This window comes from Anabrus simplex, chromosome 3 (assembly GCF_040414725.1).
Source record: "Anabrus simplex isolate iqAnaSimp1 chromosome 3, ASM4041472v1, whole genome shotgun sequence".
Taxonomy (NCBI): domain Eukaryota; kingdom Metazoa; phylum Arthropoda; class Insecta; order Orthoptera; family Tettigoniidae; genus Anabrus; species Anabrus simplex.
In genome coordinates, this window is record NC_090267.1 from 243,421,772 (window position 1) to 243,440,622 (window position 18,851).

The following is an 18,851-nucleotide window of genomic DNA, read 5'->3' on the forward strand; positions in this document are numbered from 1 at the left end:
GGTCATACAGAAGCATTAGATAATAGCTTTAAAGGTTTATTCTCCAGGCAGCTTACTCCTTTTGTAGGAAACATTGTCTTGAAAATGTAAATTTGCAGGCAACTCTTCCATTTCTCATTTAAAAGAGTGTAAACATTTGGTTGAAGAAAAGTATTCAGCTGGACATGACAAAAACGTCTAAAAAATTTCAAATGCCAGTAACAATTGTGTATGTAAACAGTGTTAATTTTGCTAGAATTTATTATCAGGTTAGCTATACGCAGGCTTAGGTAGTTTTAAGACTTGTGCAGTTGTATAGACTGTATGATTGCTTGTCGTATTTGCTGGCACCAATATATTTTCTTCATTGGTTGATTGTATGCCATGTGTTGGCCTAAGTATTTTGGTTTGAAGACTTGTGTGGTTGTAAGCATTACAGTATATATGTATAGCCTATTGTATACTGCTTCTCCTTCATTGATTAGGTTACACATTGTCATATGTAGGCTGAGGAATTTTAAGACTTGTGTGGTTGTAAATATTATCTGTATATACTGTATGGTTCATGGTGTGGGTTTCTGTAGTCACATCCTAGTTCGTGAACCACGGGCAAAGGTTGAGTGGCCTAGCAATTGGTCCTGGGATCCGACACTTCGAAAAATGAAGGAACCTGTCAAAGAAAGAAAAGGGTCATAAGGGGCAGGAAAATGAAATACTCCCTAGACCTCCATATGTAATACCATCTGAGTTAGAAAAGAACAAGAGTTGACCAAGGGAAGTTGGATAGGATAGACTGTGAGGAGCCTGGCACAAGTAAGTGGAAGCAATGCTAGGACTCAGCTAAGGGCCTCGTGGTCGACAACCCACGCTCCCAATTCCAGGGCCCCTTTTAGTCGCCTCTTATGACAGGGGATATTGTGGGTTTTGTTCTATTGCTCCCACCCACAGGAGGAACTAATGGATGAAGATGATTCCTAGGAGAATAATGGACTTAGTTATGGAGGGTAAGAGAGGTAGGATGAGATCAGAACAATGATTAGACAGAGTTCTCGGGGATTTTAGGTCAGGTTCACCTTTGGAGGGGGGTAGAATAACACCCACAGTATCTCCTGCCTGTCATAAGAGGCGACTAAAAGTGGCTCTAGTGGCTCCAAGCGTGGGTTGGTGACCACGGGGCCTTTAGCTGAGTACTGGCATTGCGTCCAATTACTTGTCAGGCACCTTGCTTTCATCTATTTTATCAGACCTCCCTTGGTCAGCTTTTGTTCTTTTCGACCCTGACGGTACTTGGTTGCGAATCCTAGGAAGTCTTTCATTTTCATGGCCTTTATCTTCCTTTGGCCGATATCTTCACTTTTCAAAGTGTTGCGTCCCTTCCATTTCTTCCCTCTGATCAGTGTTATATAGAGGATGGTTGCCTAGTTGTACTTCCTCTTAAAACAATAATCACCACCACCAACACTTAAAATTCAGAGGTGTAGAACTAAAGGAAACCACAGAGCTAGTTGCAAAAAGAGGGCTTTGAAGAGACATGGTTAATTCACAGAGGATTGTAGGGTGAACGGTGAAGGGCATAACCGTCTATAGTGAAGATATATGTATTTTACTGATGCTTGTACTTTTGCTGAAACCATGGTACTGCAGTCTTCATTAACTGATGATGGCCTAGGCAATTTGAAGACTTGTATTGGTGGTAAACATTGTAATGGAGCTACCACCTCAGCGACAACTCTAAACGCAGATCGCTGATGACTGATTGTCTTCTTTCATGTACCTATCATTTCTCTGCTTTTCCTCTTGTCATTTAAAATGTTTGTAGTGTTTTCATTGTATTAATGAAGTTGTAATTCAATAAACTTCAAATGTCATCATGATTTTGTTTTTATTGTTTGATAAGGTTATGTTAGTGTTTCTCCCACAGAATTCAATCCACTCAAAGTTCCTCATTCCAAACTGAACACACAATGTCATTGTATGCGACGTTGTGGTCCTGTTCCCAATGACAAAGTTTATTTTTCAGCTTGTGGTTTCCGAATTTAGTGAGCTGGCCAAGGTGATAAGTATGAGAATCTTAGCTTGCAGAGTACTTCCTGGCATGAAAACTTTCGTTTTGTTATTTAGAATATCCTGCGTCCCCATACGTTTCTCAGTATTTTAACATACTGAATTTCGTTTCATTATGTATACGAAAGTCTGAAAATACAAAGTAATTTATGAACCAGTAGTAAAACATATTGCTCAGTCACGCCATATTCATTATGAGATAAAAAATGTAGACTATTACGTGTTATTCAACATGTTAAGATATTGAGAAACGTGTGGGGAGGCGGAATATCCTGTATTAAAAAAAAACGAAAGTTCTCATACCAGGAGGTACTATGCAAGCTAAGATTCTCATACCTATAACCACGGCCAACTTGATGCGTAGCTCTCGCTAGCGCAGCAAGGGATCCATCCGGCCGTGCTATCACTTAGGTTCCAGACCACTAGGAGCGCTTCGGTCATCTTTGTTTCCAAGCTCTAACATGGACTGTGCACTTCTGTTTTATATTGGTGTTCTGTGCTGATCAAGACCAACTACAATATCTCAGACCTTAACCGACCTATCGAAACTGTCCACAATGGCGGCAGCTGGAGTGCTAGCATGCGTTTGTTTTGATTTGTGTATGCCGTGTTGTTACCAAATATTTACGGAAATTTGAATATTATTAATCGTAAATTACATTATATTCATTTATAGTCTTAAGAAGGTTACAGATCATCTTTCAGTGCCGTAAGAAGCTATTTGTTCTCAAAGAGCTTATTTATTCCAACAATATCGGTGGTGATAAGGTTAATGTTGATTCTCGTGTTCTTCTCTGAAAGTTTTTTCTTTGTTTTTAGTTACCTATGCAATATGTTTATAGTTTAATGTGCTGTGTGCCTGGATGAGTAAGAGCATCAGTGTTCCCATTTCCAAAAGACCTAGTATTAAGACAAAATTGGGTTGAGAGCATTCATAAGGAAAACTTCGAACCGAATCATAGGACTAATAATGTTGTGTGGATTGATCATTTTATCATTTTTGAAATCAAATGTATTGTCAGGGAAGACATTATATACCCATAGAAGTGGTGATCTAATTCGAGTGCCGCGCAAACTTCCGAAGTTTAAACTAATGATGCCTATTCTAGCATTTGCCTTATCAGTCAACGTACCTTACTACAAAGAACATTAAATCAGTCCCAGAAATCATGACTAAAATTTATGATTTAGAGACTAAATTATTCTTAAACGGTGGTGCAAGAATGATGTAATTAATTTTCAACGTTATACAATGAACATGCGTAAACTAAACCTAACCTCATTTCCCGTGGAGTGAACATGAGAATTATACAATTATAAAATACAATTATACCATCAATTCTGGTGAGTACTAAGCTGACGAGTGCTTTAGATGATCAAGTGTATCATACAAATATCGCTTGTACCTACTCAACAATACAGGTGGATTTTGGAGGGTTGAAATTTTGTTGGAGAAATTTGTTTGCGTGTTTTACATAATGGGCTGTGGTTAATGGTGGTGTTATATAGTATTTCATGTAAGGTTAATAATGTTCTTTGTTGACATCTATATGTCGTATTTGCTGACCGGAAATAATTTTATACTCTGTGTCTGTTTCAACCTGACGTTGATACAATAATTCTCCCTTCGTTATTTTCCCCTCTGAAATTTCATTTAGACGTACAATACGCTATAACGCTACTTTTTGTCTTTAATTATTTATATTTTGAGTTAGTGAGTTGCATTTCATGACGTTCGACTTGTGATATTTTCTTTAGGTGACTCGAAATGAACATGCATAACCTTTCATAACCTTTCCCTCAACCTCTCAACCTCAACCTCAACCGATGTCCGCCATGTTTATTCTGGATTAGGTCTGATGTAATTGTAGTTCGTCTTAATCTGATGATGTTGTAGGCACGGTACGGGGTTTTGGGCTAATGCTTCTTCTACCACATTCACCCCTGATTCGTCTGGTGGCCTCTCTGTTACTCCTCACGCACACACGGTGTGATTAGGGTTGCCATAAGGTTCAGGATGAAATTCAGGACACCAACATCGACAAGTTACAAACATAGGCGCCGACTCCACGCGAGCACTTTCCCCCATGCATATAATGGTACGGGAATGCAATCGTGTTCTTGCTCCCGTAAAAATATTTGATAGATTCATCCTTGCAACCATGCTCAAGACCAAAAGTTGGCGCCTGTGGTTCCAACGAGTGTATTTGGGTAATTCCATGTGAACTGTACCAACCATTACAAAACGACACACACTTGTTGTATGATGTTAATGTTAAAAATAAAATAAGAAAGAATAAGGAATCATACTTTAGGTAAAATACCTACTTTACAGACTACTCCAAAATTATACAATATTCAATGTTATTTGCATAGATTTTTACGTAACAGATAAGACATTCCCTTTCAAAAGCATTTGAGCAACATTTTTAATAATTTGGTCTTATTTTTAAAATTCAGAACATTTAGGGATTTTTAAAAACTCAGTCAGGACGTCGGGAAACATGCTCAAATTCAGGACAGCCCCGCTTTTTCAAGACGTTTGGCAACCCTAGGTGTGATGAACATCAAACATAAAGTTTCACCTCGTTTTCTGTCCGACTCGTTGGCTGAATGGTCAGCGTACTGGCCTTCGGTTCAGAGTGTCCCGGGTTCGATTCCCGGCCGGGTCGGGGATTTTAACCTTAATTGGTTAATTCCAGTGGCTCGGGGGCTGGGTGTTTGTGCTGTCCCCAACATCCCTGCAAGTCTCACACCACACATAATACTATCCTCCACTACAATAACACGCAGTTACCTACACATGGCAGATTGCCGCCCACCCTCATCGGAGGGTCTGCCTTACAAGGGCTGCACTCGGCTAGAAATAGCCACACGAAATTAAAAAATTAACCTCGTTTTCTTGACACGGCATAAGCCCAAAAGCCCATATATCATGTCTACAAACACGGACCGTGAAAGCATCAATGTTAACATCTGATGATATTCATTCAAGAACGAAACAAGCCATTCTATTTTAATCAAGTTGTTTCTTTTCCAGGTGTAATTATGTTGCCATATGGTTCCTCTTTCAGGCAGTTTATAAGTTTTACTCAAAGTTAGTTTCGTCAGGCTGAAGAGCATAATGCCTGTTGCTCACGGTAAAATGTTTCGTAAAATTTGTTGTACAATTAATTTTATAAAAATTTGGTGAAAGCAAGTTGTGTTGCTCACGGTGAAATTATTTTATAAAATCCGTGGAAGTGGTGGAAGCATCAGGATGGCAATCTATGAACTCACTTGTAAATTGAGACGTGTATGTGTTGCCATCTATCGATAAACTTTCAAACCAAGAATCAGCTGTTCAACTTACAGTGTGTTTGAGAGTATGGCTCCAACAAACAAAGCAAAACTCGCTGCTTTACCTGCAATTATATGTTGTAGGCCTACAGTGGTAAAAAGGAAGAAAAGAAATGCCAGGAAATGCTGTACTCGGGATTGAATCAAAAGAAGAGAAGAAGGTAGAGGATTGCTGTCCTTGGTTGAAAATTAGTTGAGGTTAGATGACCAGCATTCATATAAAAATTAGGCGATTGTTTTTCTGCCTCTCTTCTTGCATTTCTGTTGTGGCAAAGTGACGTTTTAACTTCGTACAAACAAGGATATTTCTGGTATTCGTCCAGTGAAACACTAACAGCTTCCTTAGTCCACCCGGATCCTACCATTCTGTTTGTTTACAATCGAGCTTCACAATCTTCTCACAATCTTCTCATCATCGTGATGTCAGCTTCGCTGATTGGTTCGTTTCGTACAATTAATTTTACGGAATAGAACATGTCCTATTTTATAAAAATTTGATCAAAGGTTTTATAAAACTTGAATTTGACCGTTAGCAACAGAAATTTTATACAATTAAATTATTGTACAATAAATTTGACAGAAAATTTTAGCGTGAGCAACAGGCATAACATTTATAAAATGAGATACACCAGTCTGACTAGACAAGCTGCGCAAAGATTTCTTTGGACTCTTCAGTAATGCGGCTTGGATATCCGTCAATTTGTCCTCGGTGAGAACCGTTAGTCTGCCACTTCGAAGAACAACTTCCATGTTCTGCAGTTTTCTTGGATTTATCGTAAGGACGTGTAATGATTTATTTATTTAATTTATTTATTCATTCGGTGGTGCATTTACGGGATGAGCATCTGCAAAGCGTTCGCGGGTGGTTGCGTAACTCAAACTCCGTGTGTACACCGTGCTTCTGTTGTACTCAACACTCAATTATGAACGATCATCGACAAGAAATAGCATAAGCTTGACTTTGCCATGGGTTGTGTAACTTTTCCATCACCCTGTATAATACTTCTCTTTTATTTGGTGGATTACGGTGATCATTGCCAAAGTAAATAAGGAGTTATATTCCAAGAAACGAAAAGAGTTTCTATATAGGTAAAAAAATGTAAAAGTTAGCTTTCCGAGCAAGTGGTTATGTGGGTTGGGTCATGTGGCTATTAGCTTGCATTCGGGAGATAGCGGGTTCGAACCCCACTGTTGGCAGCGCTGAAGAAGATTTTCTGTAGTTTTCCATTTTCATACCAGGCAAATGCTGGGGATATATCTTAACTGAGGCCACGGTCGCTTCCTTTCTACTACTAGCCCATTCCTATCCCATCGTCGCCTAAGAACTGTCTGTGTCGGTGCGACATAGAGCAGATTAAAAAAAATAATCAGAAAAGTTAACTTTTAGACAGTAATAGAGGTATGATTTAAATCCAAGTAATGGTATGTTCCTCAGCTCAGACGTACGCTCGCCGAGGCAGAGAGGGGAGGGAGAAGAGGATCGATAATTTCATGTTCAACGACCAGAAGTGAGTTTTACTTCGTCCATGATTGTACATTGCATATTTTTACATGCCTTTTTCGAGTTTCATTTGTAACAGGAACCGTCGAAGTTACTGCGTATCCAATTTAGGTAACTGCATCATTTTATGACGCCACGCGCGTACAAGCCAGTGCACACGTCTATACAATTAACTGCAATGTGTGATAATATTTCTTTTCAGGTTTGGATAAGAACTGCTGGTTCTCCAAATGGAGTACTACACCAAACACCAATGGACCTACAAGAAGCCAAAAAAAGAGTCCCCTTCGGATGGCCCGTGAGATTAACCCTAACTCCAATCTCCAGTTAACCCATGGTACGTAACCCAGCGGTCATGCATTCGTTAGTACTTACTTGGTACAGGATGCTCTGGAGAAAATGTTCCAACATTTAGAGGGGAAGTAGGGTGAATCAAAATAAGAAATAAAAGCGTTACAAACATTACTCATGCAAAACCGAAAGATCGTCAGTTCGCATATCTCTAGCATATTTTAAGCTTTAATTTACGTCAAGGTGTAGGCTTCTAAATATCCCCGTGTACCTCGGGGAAAGAATTCCTTTACCTTACTACGATCGTTGTATCTTATTCTCACTTGCATTGAACATACTGGAAGAGAAATACAATGGGTAAAATGTGCAATAATGATAAATTTACATTGAACAATGTGTCTAAAATACCCATGCACACCAGATTTTGGCCGGCCTTGGACTCTTGCTGGAATTTTTAAAACGTGCCCGCGTATTAGAAAGGCAGAATTTAAGTCATACTCTGCTTCCAGTTTTATTTTTCCTAACAGAAATCGTAAAATAAAAAGCCAGATCCACATAAGAAGGTAGTTAAGAACGGAAACAATTTCTTTAATAAGTTTATCTTTCTTGAAAATCGCCTGAAAGTCGTTTCACATCACTCAGTGTTCGTAAAGAAAGACAGCCTCGACGTATTGTGGTATTCCGATAATACCAGAAAGCACTATAGTCACGTTCTTTAACAACCAAGACATGAAATTCTCATCATGACATTTTTCAACATACCACAACATGCTGAGGTACGGTTGACTCTAGTAAAAGGTCGGAAGCCTGAGACTTGGCAACATGTTCATCAGTCATACGCTTGCCACTGTACCAGACGAGAACACGAAGTGAATTTTCAGCCTCCAAGTGTTCGCTTTTATTTCACAGAATTATTCACCTTCTGTTGTGCTTTTTATGCTTGGCACGTTTAAACATAGTCAATTGTAGCGTTTATATTACCCTTACAAGGGGGTGAGTTGAAATTGTAAAAGACTAAAAATAGGAACGTATTCCATATACTAGGACACATATCGACGAATGTTCTTTAGTGTAGGTTAAATATGATTTTTTCCATGGAATCTTCACATGTCGTTTTACTTTTATTATATATGCATTCTATGAGTGATGATTTCGAGTGTTTTTAGGCCTACACTGTAACGATGTAACGGAAATATGGCCTACAATTCTGCATCACATAGACCTCGATGATTGGACATTGTCACATCATGTTATTAATATATTAATATACTGCCTATGTTTATTACTCAACGGTACTAATATATAAAACAGAAACAATACAGGTTACTTACTGCGGTATGTTAAATATATATATATATATATATATATGTGTGTGTGTGTGTGAAATATTAATTCCTCGATATCACCGTTCCTTGTTCATTTTACATTTTATATTTATTTAACCACCAATCTTTATTTCTTGAGAGTAGGAAAGTGTGAAAAATCACAAATTTTTCGTTATTTTGCTTAACCCTTTTATGTTGGCCAAATATTAATTGAGAGTTCCACATTCCTTATCACATGATCTTCTCACGATCATATGCGCTTTGTTTTCACAGACTGCGGATTGTGATAACTTGACATACTGTATGCACGAATTGAGACAGAAACGACGATTTTCCCCATATTTTGTGACGGATGTATATAACTTATTCCATTATTCATTCCGCAGTATTATTATTTGTCCCTTTTCTTGCAAACACTTGTTCAGCTCTCGCGGTGAAATATGACGGACAGAAGCAAAAGCTACAGTGTTGTCAAGTCTAACTTTCGGAACTTCTTCTAGAGCCGACCGCTGTCGAGGTTATTTAAAAGCAGCTGGTATCGGCCATTTTGTGTTGTGGCTGTTTCTCAAGAGTCTAGCATGTAGTCCTATTCCAATGTCATTGTAGTGACCAAAATGGTTTCTCCTTTGAAAATTACTGTAATATGTTTCTCCGTTCAATTATGTGTTGATGCTTATTGCTAGGTTTTATAAAGCAACGCTGGGGCTGTAAATGGTGTCCTACATCGCAGCCCACGTCTACTACACCGCCGTCCATTGACGAGGGAAGAAGATCTCAAAGAAAGTCTCCACTGAGAATGACACGTGAAATTCACCACGAAGCCGTAAATGGTACGTAATATAGCACACGCAGGTACAATAACTGAATATTTATTATTTGTGTATACACAGTGGTTTAGTTGGACCGGAACGCCGTTCCGAAAAATATTTTCCCGCTTTAGAATGACGTAAAGTTTTTACATTCAGTAAGATAATCTTAGTCCGCCTCTGTGGTGTAGTGGTTAGCGTGATTAGCTGCCATCCCTGGAGGTCCGGGTTCGATTCCCGGCTCTGCCACGAAATTTGAAAAGTGGTACGAGGGCTGGAACGGGGTCCACTCAGCCTCGGGAGGTCAACTGAGTAGAGGTGGGTTCGATTCCCACCTCAGCCATCCTGGAAGTGGTTTTCCGTGGTTTCCCACTTCTCCTCCAGGCGAATGCCGGGATGGTACCTAACTTAAGGCCACGGCCACTTCCTTCCCTCTTCCTTGCCTATCCCTTCCAATCTTCCCATCCTTCCACAAGGCCCCTGTTCAGCATAGCAGGTGAGGCCGCCTGGGCGAGGTACTGGTCATACTCCCCAGTTGTATCCCCCGACCAAGTGTCTGAAGCTCCAGGACACTGCCCTTGAGGCGGTAGAGGTGGGATCCCTCGCTAAGTCCGAGGGAAAAACCGAACCTGGAGGGTGAACAGATGATGATGATGATGATAATCTTATAATCTATACATAGCGCTGAAACGTCATGGGTGTACACTAGCGGACTAATATCGAAACTTACGGCTTTATGTTCATAATAAGTTAGGTCCCTTTTACACTCCTGGGCGGTTTTCTGGTTCTCTAAGGTTGGCTACACTGCTATTGGATTTAGAGAGCGGGAAGTGAGCACAACAACATTCTTCCACTCGTTATGTTTGTGTGAATCCAAGTTTTATTTTACGTTTTTCTCAATGTGTTGTTGTAAAGCAGATATTATGGAATCTCTCAGCAGTTAATAAACATCAGTAGCCCCGTAGTACCTTCCAAGTTTTCCAGTGGCTGTGAAAGTGAATTGTGAGTGTGACCATGAGTTTACTGAAGTGGCTGGGTTCAAGAAAACGCGCTGGGGATGAAGATGAAGAATCAAAAGGTGTGTGATGGCTAAGTAAAAACGAAAATGAATGGAGTTCCGAGAACATTAGTTTCATTAAAGACGTCAGTATAAAGACAGAGCCTGGGTTAAATGTTGCTGAAACGTGTGATGTAGATTCAAGGGAGAATCTAGGTTATGCTTCTACACCTTCTACCATCGACTGTGAAATTCAAGGACTCAGCTACCGAAAACAAGATTTTCCAGACTGTTGGAACGAGTCTCAGTACTGTTATTTTCTTTTTTCAGAGAACAAGTGGTTATTTTCAGAAAATAAAAATTTAGGCTGCAATATATGTAAAGAGGAAAGTAAATTAGGATTAGGAGTTTCTAAAGGGGCAGAACTTAAGCTAATGAAAGTATGGGTAGAATGCAAGGTTCATCCCAACGGAAATAATATTAATCAACAACAAACAAGCCTTCGGAAAAAATATTTGAGCACAAAAATTCAGAATCTCACAAAAGAAGCTATGTTACAAAAATCAGAATCTAATCAAAAGATATTTGAAAGTTGCTTGGACACTATAAATGTCAATCACCTAGAAACCACCGTTCGAGTATTTCGAACAGCATACTCAATTGCGAAAAGAAATAGACTCTTCGTAGTCCTACAGGCTTATGTTGAACTTCAACAATTAAATGGTTTAGATATGGGACGAGTTCTTAATACAAATTTTAGTTGTACTAATATTATTGAATACATTTCACAGGAAATGAGAAATAAAATAGCAAAATATATAACAGAAAATCAGAGGAGAATCAGTATTATGATTGACGAATCAACAACAGTTTGTGTAAAATCTGTTTTAGTATTATGTTTGAGATGTGCTCTTTCAGATACTTCTGAAGTTGTTTCTTTTTCTGGGACTTGATAGAACTTGAATCAACTACAGCAGATGTTATTACTCGAGAGATACGGTATTGAAAAATCTTTCTTCATATGGGATGAATGAAAACTTTCTGGCAGAACATTTAGTTGGTCTAGCATTTGATGGGGCCCCTGTAATGTTAGGTAGAAAAAATTGAATTGGAGCACAGTTTTTAAAGTTATTTCCAGATATAGTAATCTGGCACTGTTTAAACCATCGCTTGGAATTGGCCGTTTCCGATACAAGAAATGAAGTTACAGGTGTTAACCATTTCCATTCTTTCTTTGACAAATTGTATTCTTTATACAGCATTTCCCCCCAAAACCAAAGGGAACTCAACGTTTGTGCTGCTTCACTGGAACAAAGAGTTAAGAAATTTGGTAAAATATTTACAGTAAGATGGGAGCATCAAGCCAGAGAACTGTAAACGCTGTCTGGGAAAACTATAGTGCACTATTAGAACATTTTAGTGAGGCCAAAAATGACCACCAGAGAGACTCCAAACAAAGGGCAAAATTCCAAGGGCTAGAAAATTTGTTAACATGTGTAGAATTTCTAGAAAATGTTGCAATTAATTATGATACTCTTGTTTAGTTAGCTGATTTGTCATTAGAGTTGCAGAAAAGAGAGACAAGTCTGACAGAGGCTCAAAATGCAATCAAGCGCACTATAAAATTGTTAGAATCTATGTGTAACTCAGCTTCTGGAGAATACTACAGAACAGTCCTTAAAGCAGCAGAAAACAAAAAGTTTAGAAACATAGAGTTGCATGATTCTAAAAAAGTTGTAAAAATTGACATAAAGCAGTTTTTCAAAATTCTTGTGAACAGTTTAAATAACAGGCTTATGGAAAACGTGTCCACATCATCTCATCTTGGTTCCAGCTCTAGTCAGCAGAGACATGAGAGAATGACAAAAGTTATCAGTGATTCAAAGGTACTATACAAAAATAATTGGCCCTCCACTTACTTTGGATATCTGCTATGGTGATGAGAGTGATGGCAACCTTTGTGACTTTTTCCACATGTCAGACAAGAGGAGGTACATTAATGCTTTTAGAAAGTATGTCGAGGCCAAGGAAATTCCAGTGGAGCTGATGCCTTTAATCAAGACAGTACAGACCATTCCCATCTCTTCAGCAGAAGCTGAAAGAGCTTTCAGTACCATGAATGAGATCCACACCGAAAAGAGAAGTAGGCTGTTGGTTGCAAGATCAAGCGGACTTATTTTCATAAGCAGCGTTGGACCTCCTGTGCATATTTTTAACCCACAACCATATGTCAAGTCATGGCTACGAAAGTGGAGACGTTCAGCTGATGAAACAACTTGTTGGAAACATTGAGGCCGCTGATTTTGACACTCAGTATGAGTCCATTTGGAAATTGCTGAATTAATAAGGTGAGTTCCTGTAAATATTTTGTTCCAACTAAATCACTGTGTATACAACATATTCAAAGATAGTCTACACAAAACCTGGAACTGTCGGCGTACCATACTTGTTTAAGTAGCCTATGCTACTGTACTCTAGGGGTAAATACATATGACCATCCGTACGTACTGTAAAATAAACAAACAAAAGAACATAATTTCCTCTTAACTAAGCGTTTGAATGGAGCAGACAACTGTCGGTATTTACAATTTTCAAACTACGATAGCTTGTGAACTACATGTACTGGAAACCTGGAGAAAACACCATTGATATTCCAATTTAGGCACTATAGTTACATTCTGTTAATGTAAATATTGATTGTTCCATTTGAAAAATACAACTTTCTAAAATAAATATTCATTTAAATAATAATTGAAGTCTGTGTATGGGAAACAATATTATCAGCACTTGGTTATACTGTATTTCAATAGCACATCAATAGCAACTTCCATTTCAGAAATATTTGGGGCGCAAATTTTATGTGATTCACCATACATATAAGAGACATAAAAGTCCAATAATACTGCCTTGAGGGATTCCCTCTTTATCATTATAGAATCAGATAATGCTTCACCTACTCTAATTTTCTGAGTTCTAGTTTCTGCAAAGTTATTCACCAATTCAGCCACCTTGTCTAGCCCAATAGCTGTCACTTTTATCATCCATGATCTACCCCGTAAAAGGTCTTGGATAAGTCAGTAGCGATGCAGGCCATTTAACCTCCTGAATCTAAAACATCTACCATATCTCCTGGAATCCTACAAGTTGAGCCTCACTCGAATAACCTTTCCTAAACCCGAACTACCTTCTATCAAACCAGTTGGTAATTTCGTAAACGTGTCTAATATAATCAGGTTTGCTTTCCCAGAGCTTACATGCAACACATGGCAAGCTGACTGGTCTTTAATTATCCGCTTTCATTTTAGCACCCTTTCCTTTGTACACATGGACTACTGAAGCATTTCTCCATTCATTTGGTATATCTCCTTCATGCAAACAATGATCTGATAAGTATTTTAGGTATGGTGCAATATCCGGGGGATAGTGGGTTTGAACCTCACTGTTGGCAGCCCTGAAGATGGTTTTCCGTGTAATCCCATTTTCACCCCTGGCGGATGCTGGGGCTGTACCTTAATCAAGTCCACAGCCGCTTCCTTCCCATTCCTAGGTCTTTCCTATACCATCGTTGCCATAAGACCTATCTGTGTCGGTGCGACGTAAAGCAAATGGCGTACCAATATGTAAAACAGAAACAATACAGGTTACTTACTGCGGTATGTTAAACATGTGTGTGTGTGTGTGTGTGTGTGTGTGTGTGTATGTGTGCGTGTGCGTGTGTAAAATATTAATTCCTTGATATCAAAGTTCCTTTTCACTTTATATTCGGGTGTGTATATATGATTACGTGGATCGGCATATTATTTATTTAGCCACCAATCTCTATTTCTTGAGAGTAGGAAAGTGTGAATAACCGACGAATTTAGTGTTATTTTCCTTAACCCTTTTATGTTGGTCAAATATTATTTGCGAGTCCACATTCATTATCAGATGATCTTCTCACGATCATGAAAATGAAAACCTACAACCTGTTTTCCAGCCTTTGACCGGGTCAGGGATGTAATGAATGAACCATATATAGGCTATTATTACAATGGGGTCGCCACTCCCAAGGTGATTTATTAATGACTGATAACTGGTTTGAAGTGATAATGGAGTGTTGCTGGAATAAAGGATGACAGGGAAAACCGGAGTACCCGGAGGAAAACCTGTCCCGCCTCCGCCTTGTCCATCACAAATCCCACTTGGAGTGACCGGGATTTGAACTACGGTATCCAGTGGTGAGAGGCCAGCGCGCTGCTGCCTGAGCCACAGAGGATCCTCTCACGATCATATAAGATTTTTTTCACAGATTGCCGATTGTGACAGCTTGACATACACTGTGTGATCAAAAGTATCCGAACACCTGGTTGAACGTGACGTGCAAGTTCATGGCGCCCTCCATCGGTAATGCTGGAATTCAATATGTGTTGGCCAACTCTTAGCCTTGATGACAGCTTCCACTCTCGAAGGCATACGTTCAATTAGGTGCTGGAAGGTTCCTTGGGGAATGGCAGCCCATTCTTCATGGAGCGCTACACTAAGGAGACGTAGCAATGTCGGTCGGTGAGGCCCGGCACGAAGTCGGCGTTCCAAAACATCAGGATTCAGGTCAGGACTCTGTGCAGGCCAGTCCATGACAGGAATATTATTGTAGTGTAACTACTCCGCCACAGACCGTGCATTATGAACAAGTGCTCGATTGTGTTGAAAGATGCAATCGCCATCCCCGGAGTGCTCTTCATCAGTGGGAAGCTAGAAGGTGCTTAAAACATCAATTTAGGCCTGTGCTGTGATAGTGCCACGCAAAACAACAAGGGGCACAAGCCACCACCATGAAAAGCACGACCACACCATGCACCACCGCCTCCGAATTTTACTGTTGGCACTACACACGCTGGCAGATGACGTTCACCTAGCATTCGCCATACCCACACCTTGCCATCGGATCGCCACATTGTGTACCGTGATTCGTCACTCCATACAACATTTTTCCACTGTTCAATCGTCCAATGTTTAAGCTCTTTACACCAAGCGAGGCGTCGTTTGGCATTGACCTGCGTGATGTGTGGCTTATGGGCAGCCGCTCGACCATGAAATCCAAGTTTTCTCACCTCCCGCCGAACTGTCATAGTACTTGGAGTGGATCCTGATGCAGTCTGGAATTCCTGTGTGTTGGTCTGGATAGATGCCTGCTTATTACACTTGACGACCCTCTTCAACTGTCGGCGGTCTCTGTCAGTCAACAGACGAGCCTGTACGCTTTCGTGCTGTACGTGTCCCTTCATGTTTCCACTTCACTCTCACATCAGAAACAGTGGACCTAGGGATATTTAGGAGTGTGAAAATCTCGCGTACAGATTTCTGACACGAGTGACACCCAATCACCTGACCACGTTCGAGGACCGCGAGTTCCGCGGAGCGCCCCATTCTGCTCTCTCACGATGTCTAATGACTACTGAGGTCGCTGCTATGGTGCACCTGGCAGTAGGTGGCAGCACAATGTACCTAAGATGGAAAACGTATGTTTTGGGGGTGTCAGATACTTTTGATCACATAGTGTACAGTATGTACGAATTGAGACAGAAACGACGATTTTCTCCCTATTTTGTTACGCATGTATATAACTTTGTCCATTATTCATTCCGTAGTATTATTATTTGTCCCTTTTCTTGCAAACACTTGTTCAGATCTCGCGGTGAAGTATGACGGACAGAAGCAAAAACTACAGTGCTGTCAAGTCTAACCTTCGGACCCTCTTCTAGAGCGGACGTGGTCGAGGCTAGTTAAAAGCAGCTGGTATCGGCCATTTTGTGTTGTGGCTGTTTCTCAAGAGTCTAGCCTGTAGTCCTATTCCAGTGTCATTGTAGTGACCAAAATGGTTTCTCCTTTGAAAATTACTGTAATATGTTTCTCCGTTCAATTATGTGTTGATTATTATTGCTAGGTTTTATAAAGCAACGCTGGGGCTGCAAAAGGTGTCCTACATCGCAGCCCACGTCTACTACACCGCCGTCCATTGACGAGGGAAGAAGATCTCAAAGAAAGTCTCCACTGAGAATTACACGTGAAATTCACCACGAAGGCGTAAATGGTACGTAATATAGCACACGCAGGTACAATAACTGAATAATTATTTGTGTATACAACATTTTCAAAGCTAGTCTACAAAAAACCTGGAACTGTCTTCGTACCATACTTGTTTAGGTAGTCTATGCTACTGTACTCTAGGAGTAAATACATATGACCATCCGTATTTACTATAAAATAAACAAGCAAAAGAACATACTTTCTTCTTAACTAAGCATTTGAATGGAGCAGACAACTGTCAGTATTCACAATTTTCAAACTTCGATAGCTCGTGAACTATTTGTACTGGAAACCTGGAAAAACATCACTGATATTCTAATTTGGGCACTCTAGTTATATTCTGTTAATGGCAATATTCAATGTTCCATTTGAAATATGGAACTTTTAAAAATAAATACTCATTTAAATAATAATCGAAGTTTGTGTATTGGAAACAATATTATGAGTCCTTGGTTATACTGCATTTCAATAGCACATCAATAGCATCTTCCATTCAAGAAATATTTGGAGCGCAAAATTTTATTTTATCATATGCGCTTTTTTGTTTTACAAATTGACGACTTTGACAGATTGTCATACACTATGTGGTCAAAAGTATCCGGACACCTGGCTGAATGTGACGGGCAAGTTCGTGGTGCCCTCCATCGGTAATGCTGGAATTCAATATGTGTTGGCCAACTCTTAGCCTTGATGACAGCTTCCACTCTCGAAGGCATACGTTCAATCAGGTGCTGGAAGGATGCTTGGGGAATGGCAACCCGTTCTTCACGGAACGCTGATGTCGGTCGGTGGGGCCTGGCACGAAGTCGGTATTCCAAAACAACAGAATTCTGGTCGGGACTCTGTGCAGGCCAGTCCATGACAGGGATGTTATTGTCATGTAACCACTCCGCCACAGACCGTGCATTATGATCAGGTGCTCGATCTTGAAAGATGCAATCGCCATCCCCGTAGTGCTCTTCATCAGTGGGAAGCTAGAAGGTGCTTAAAACATCAATTTAGGCCTGTGCTGTGATAGTGCCACGCAAAACAACAAGGGGCACAAGCCACCACCATGAAAAGCACGACCACAACATGCACCACCGCCTCCGAATATTACTGTTGGCACTACATACGCTGGCAGATGATGTTCATCTAGCATTCGCCATACCCACACCTTGCCATCGGATCGCCACATTGTGTACCGTGATTCGTCACTCCATACAACTTTTTTCCACTGTTCAATCGTCCAATGTTTAAGCTCTTTACACCAAGCGAGGCGTCGTTTGGCATTGACCTGCGTGATGTGTGGCTTATGGGCAGCCGCTCGACCATGAAATCCAAGTTTTCTCACCTCCCGCCGAACTGTCATAGTACTTGGAGTGGATCCTGATGCAGTCTGGAATTCCTGTGTGATGGTCGGGATAGATGCCTGCCTATTACACTTGATGACCGTCTTCAACAGTCGGCGCTCTCTGTCAGTCAACATACGAGGTCGGTCTGTACACTTTTGTGCTGTACGTGTCCCCCGATGTTTCCACTTCACTCTCACATCAGAAACAGTGGACCTAGGGATATTTAGGAGTGTGAAAATCTCGCGTACAGATTTCTGACACGAGTGACACCCAATCACCTGACCACGTTCGAGGACCGCGAGTTCCGCGGAGCGCCCCATTCTGGTCTCTCACGATGTCTAATGACTACTGAGGTCGCTGCTATGGTGTACCTGGCAGTAGGTGGCAGCACAATGTACCTAAGATGGAAAACGTATGTCTTGGGGGTGTCCAGATACTTTTGATCACATAGTGTACAGTATGTACGAATTGAGACAGAAACGACGATTTTCTCCCTATTTTGTTACCTATGTATATAACTTTGTCCATTATTCATTCCGCAGTATTATTATTTGTCCCTTTTCTTGCAAACACTTGTTCAGCTCTCGCGGTGAAATATGACGGACAGAAGCAAAAACTACAGTGCTGGCAAGTCTAACCTTCGGACCTTCTTTTAGAGCCGACGCGGTCGAGGCTACTTAAAAGCAGCTGGTATCGGCCATTTTGTGTTGTGGCTGTTTCTCAAGAGTCTAGCATGTAGTCCTATTCCAATGTCATTGTAGTGACCAAAATGGTTTCTCCTTTGAAAATTACTGTAACATGTTTCTCCGTTCAATTATGTGTTGATGCTTATTGCTAGGTTTTATAAAGCAACGCTGGGGCTGCAAAAGGTGTCCTACATCGCAGCCCACGTCTACTACACCGCCGTCCATTGACGAGGGAAGAAGATCTCAAAGAAAGTCTCCACTGAGAATGACACGTGAAATTCACCACGGAGGCGTAAATGGTACGTAATATAGTACACGCAGGTACAATAACTGAATATTTAACTAATATTTAAGTAATATTTAACTAAGCATTTGAATGGAGCAGACAACTGTCGGTATTTACAATTTTCAAACTTCGATAGCTCGTGAACTACTTGTACTGGAAACCTGGAGAAAATACCAT

General features: G+C 40.3%; 1 protein-coding gene across 2 annotated transcripts in view; it reads left to right on the forward strand.

The window, feature by feature from the left end:
- Positions 1 to 18,851, forward strand: part of LOC136867192 (serine protease 42) — a 155,313-nt gene that overhangs the window by 11,392 nt on the left and 125,070 nt on the right. Inside the window, exons 2-5 of one of the 2 annotated variants that reach the window (XM_067144312.2) lie at positions 7,086 to 7,220; positions 9,183 to 9,329; positions 16,226 to 16,372; positions 18,541 to 18,687. In XM_067144312.2, the coding sequence (XP_067000413.2) occupies positions 7,086 to 7,220; positions 9,183 to 9,329; positions 16,226 to 16,372; positions 18,541 to 18,687 (576 nt within the window). The remainder of the gene's footprint in view (positions 1 to 7,085; positions 7,221 to 9,182; positions 9,330 to 16,225; positions 16,373 to 18,540; positions 18,688 to 18,851) is intronic. The other variant, XM_068227047.1, reaches the window with a different exon arrangement.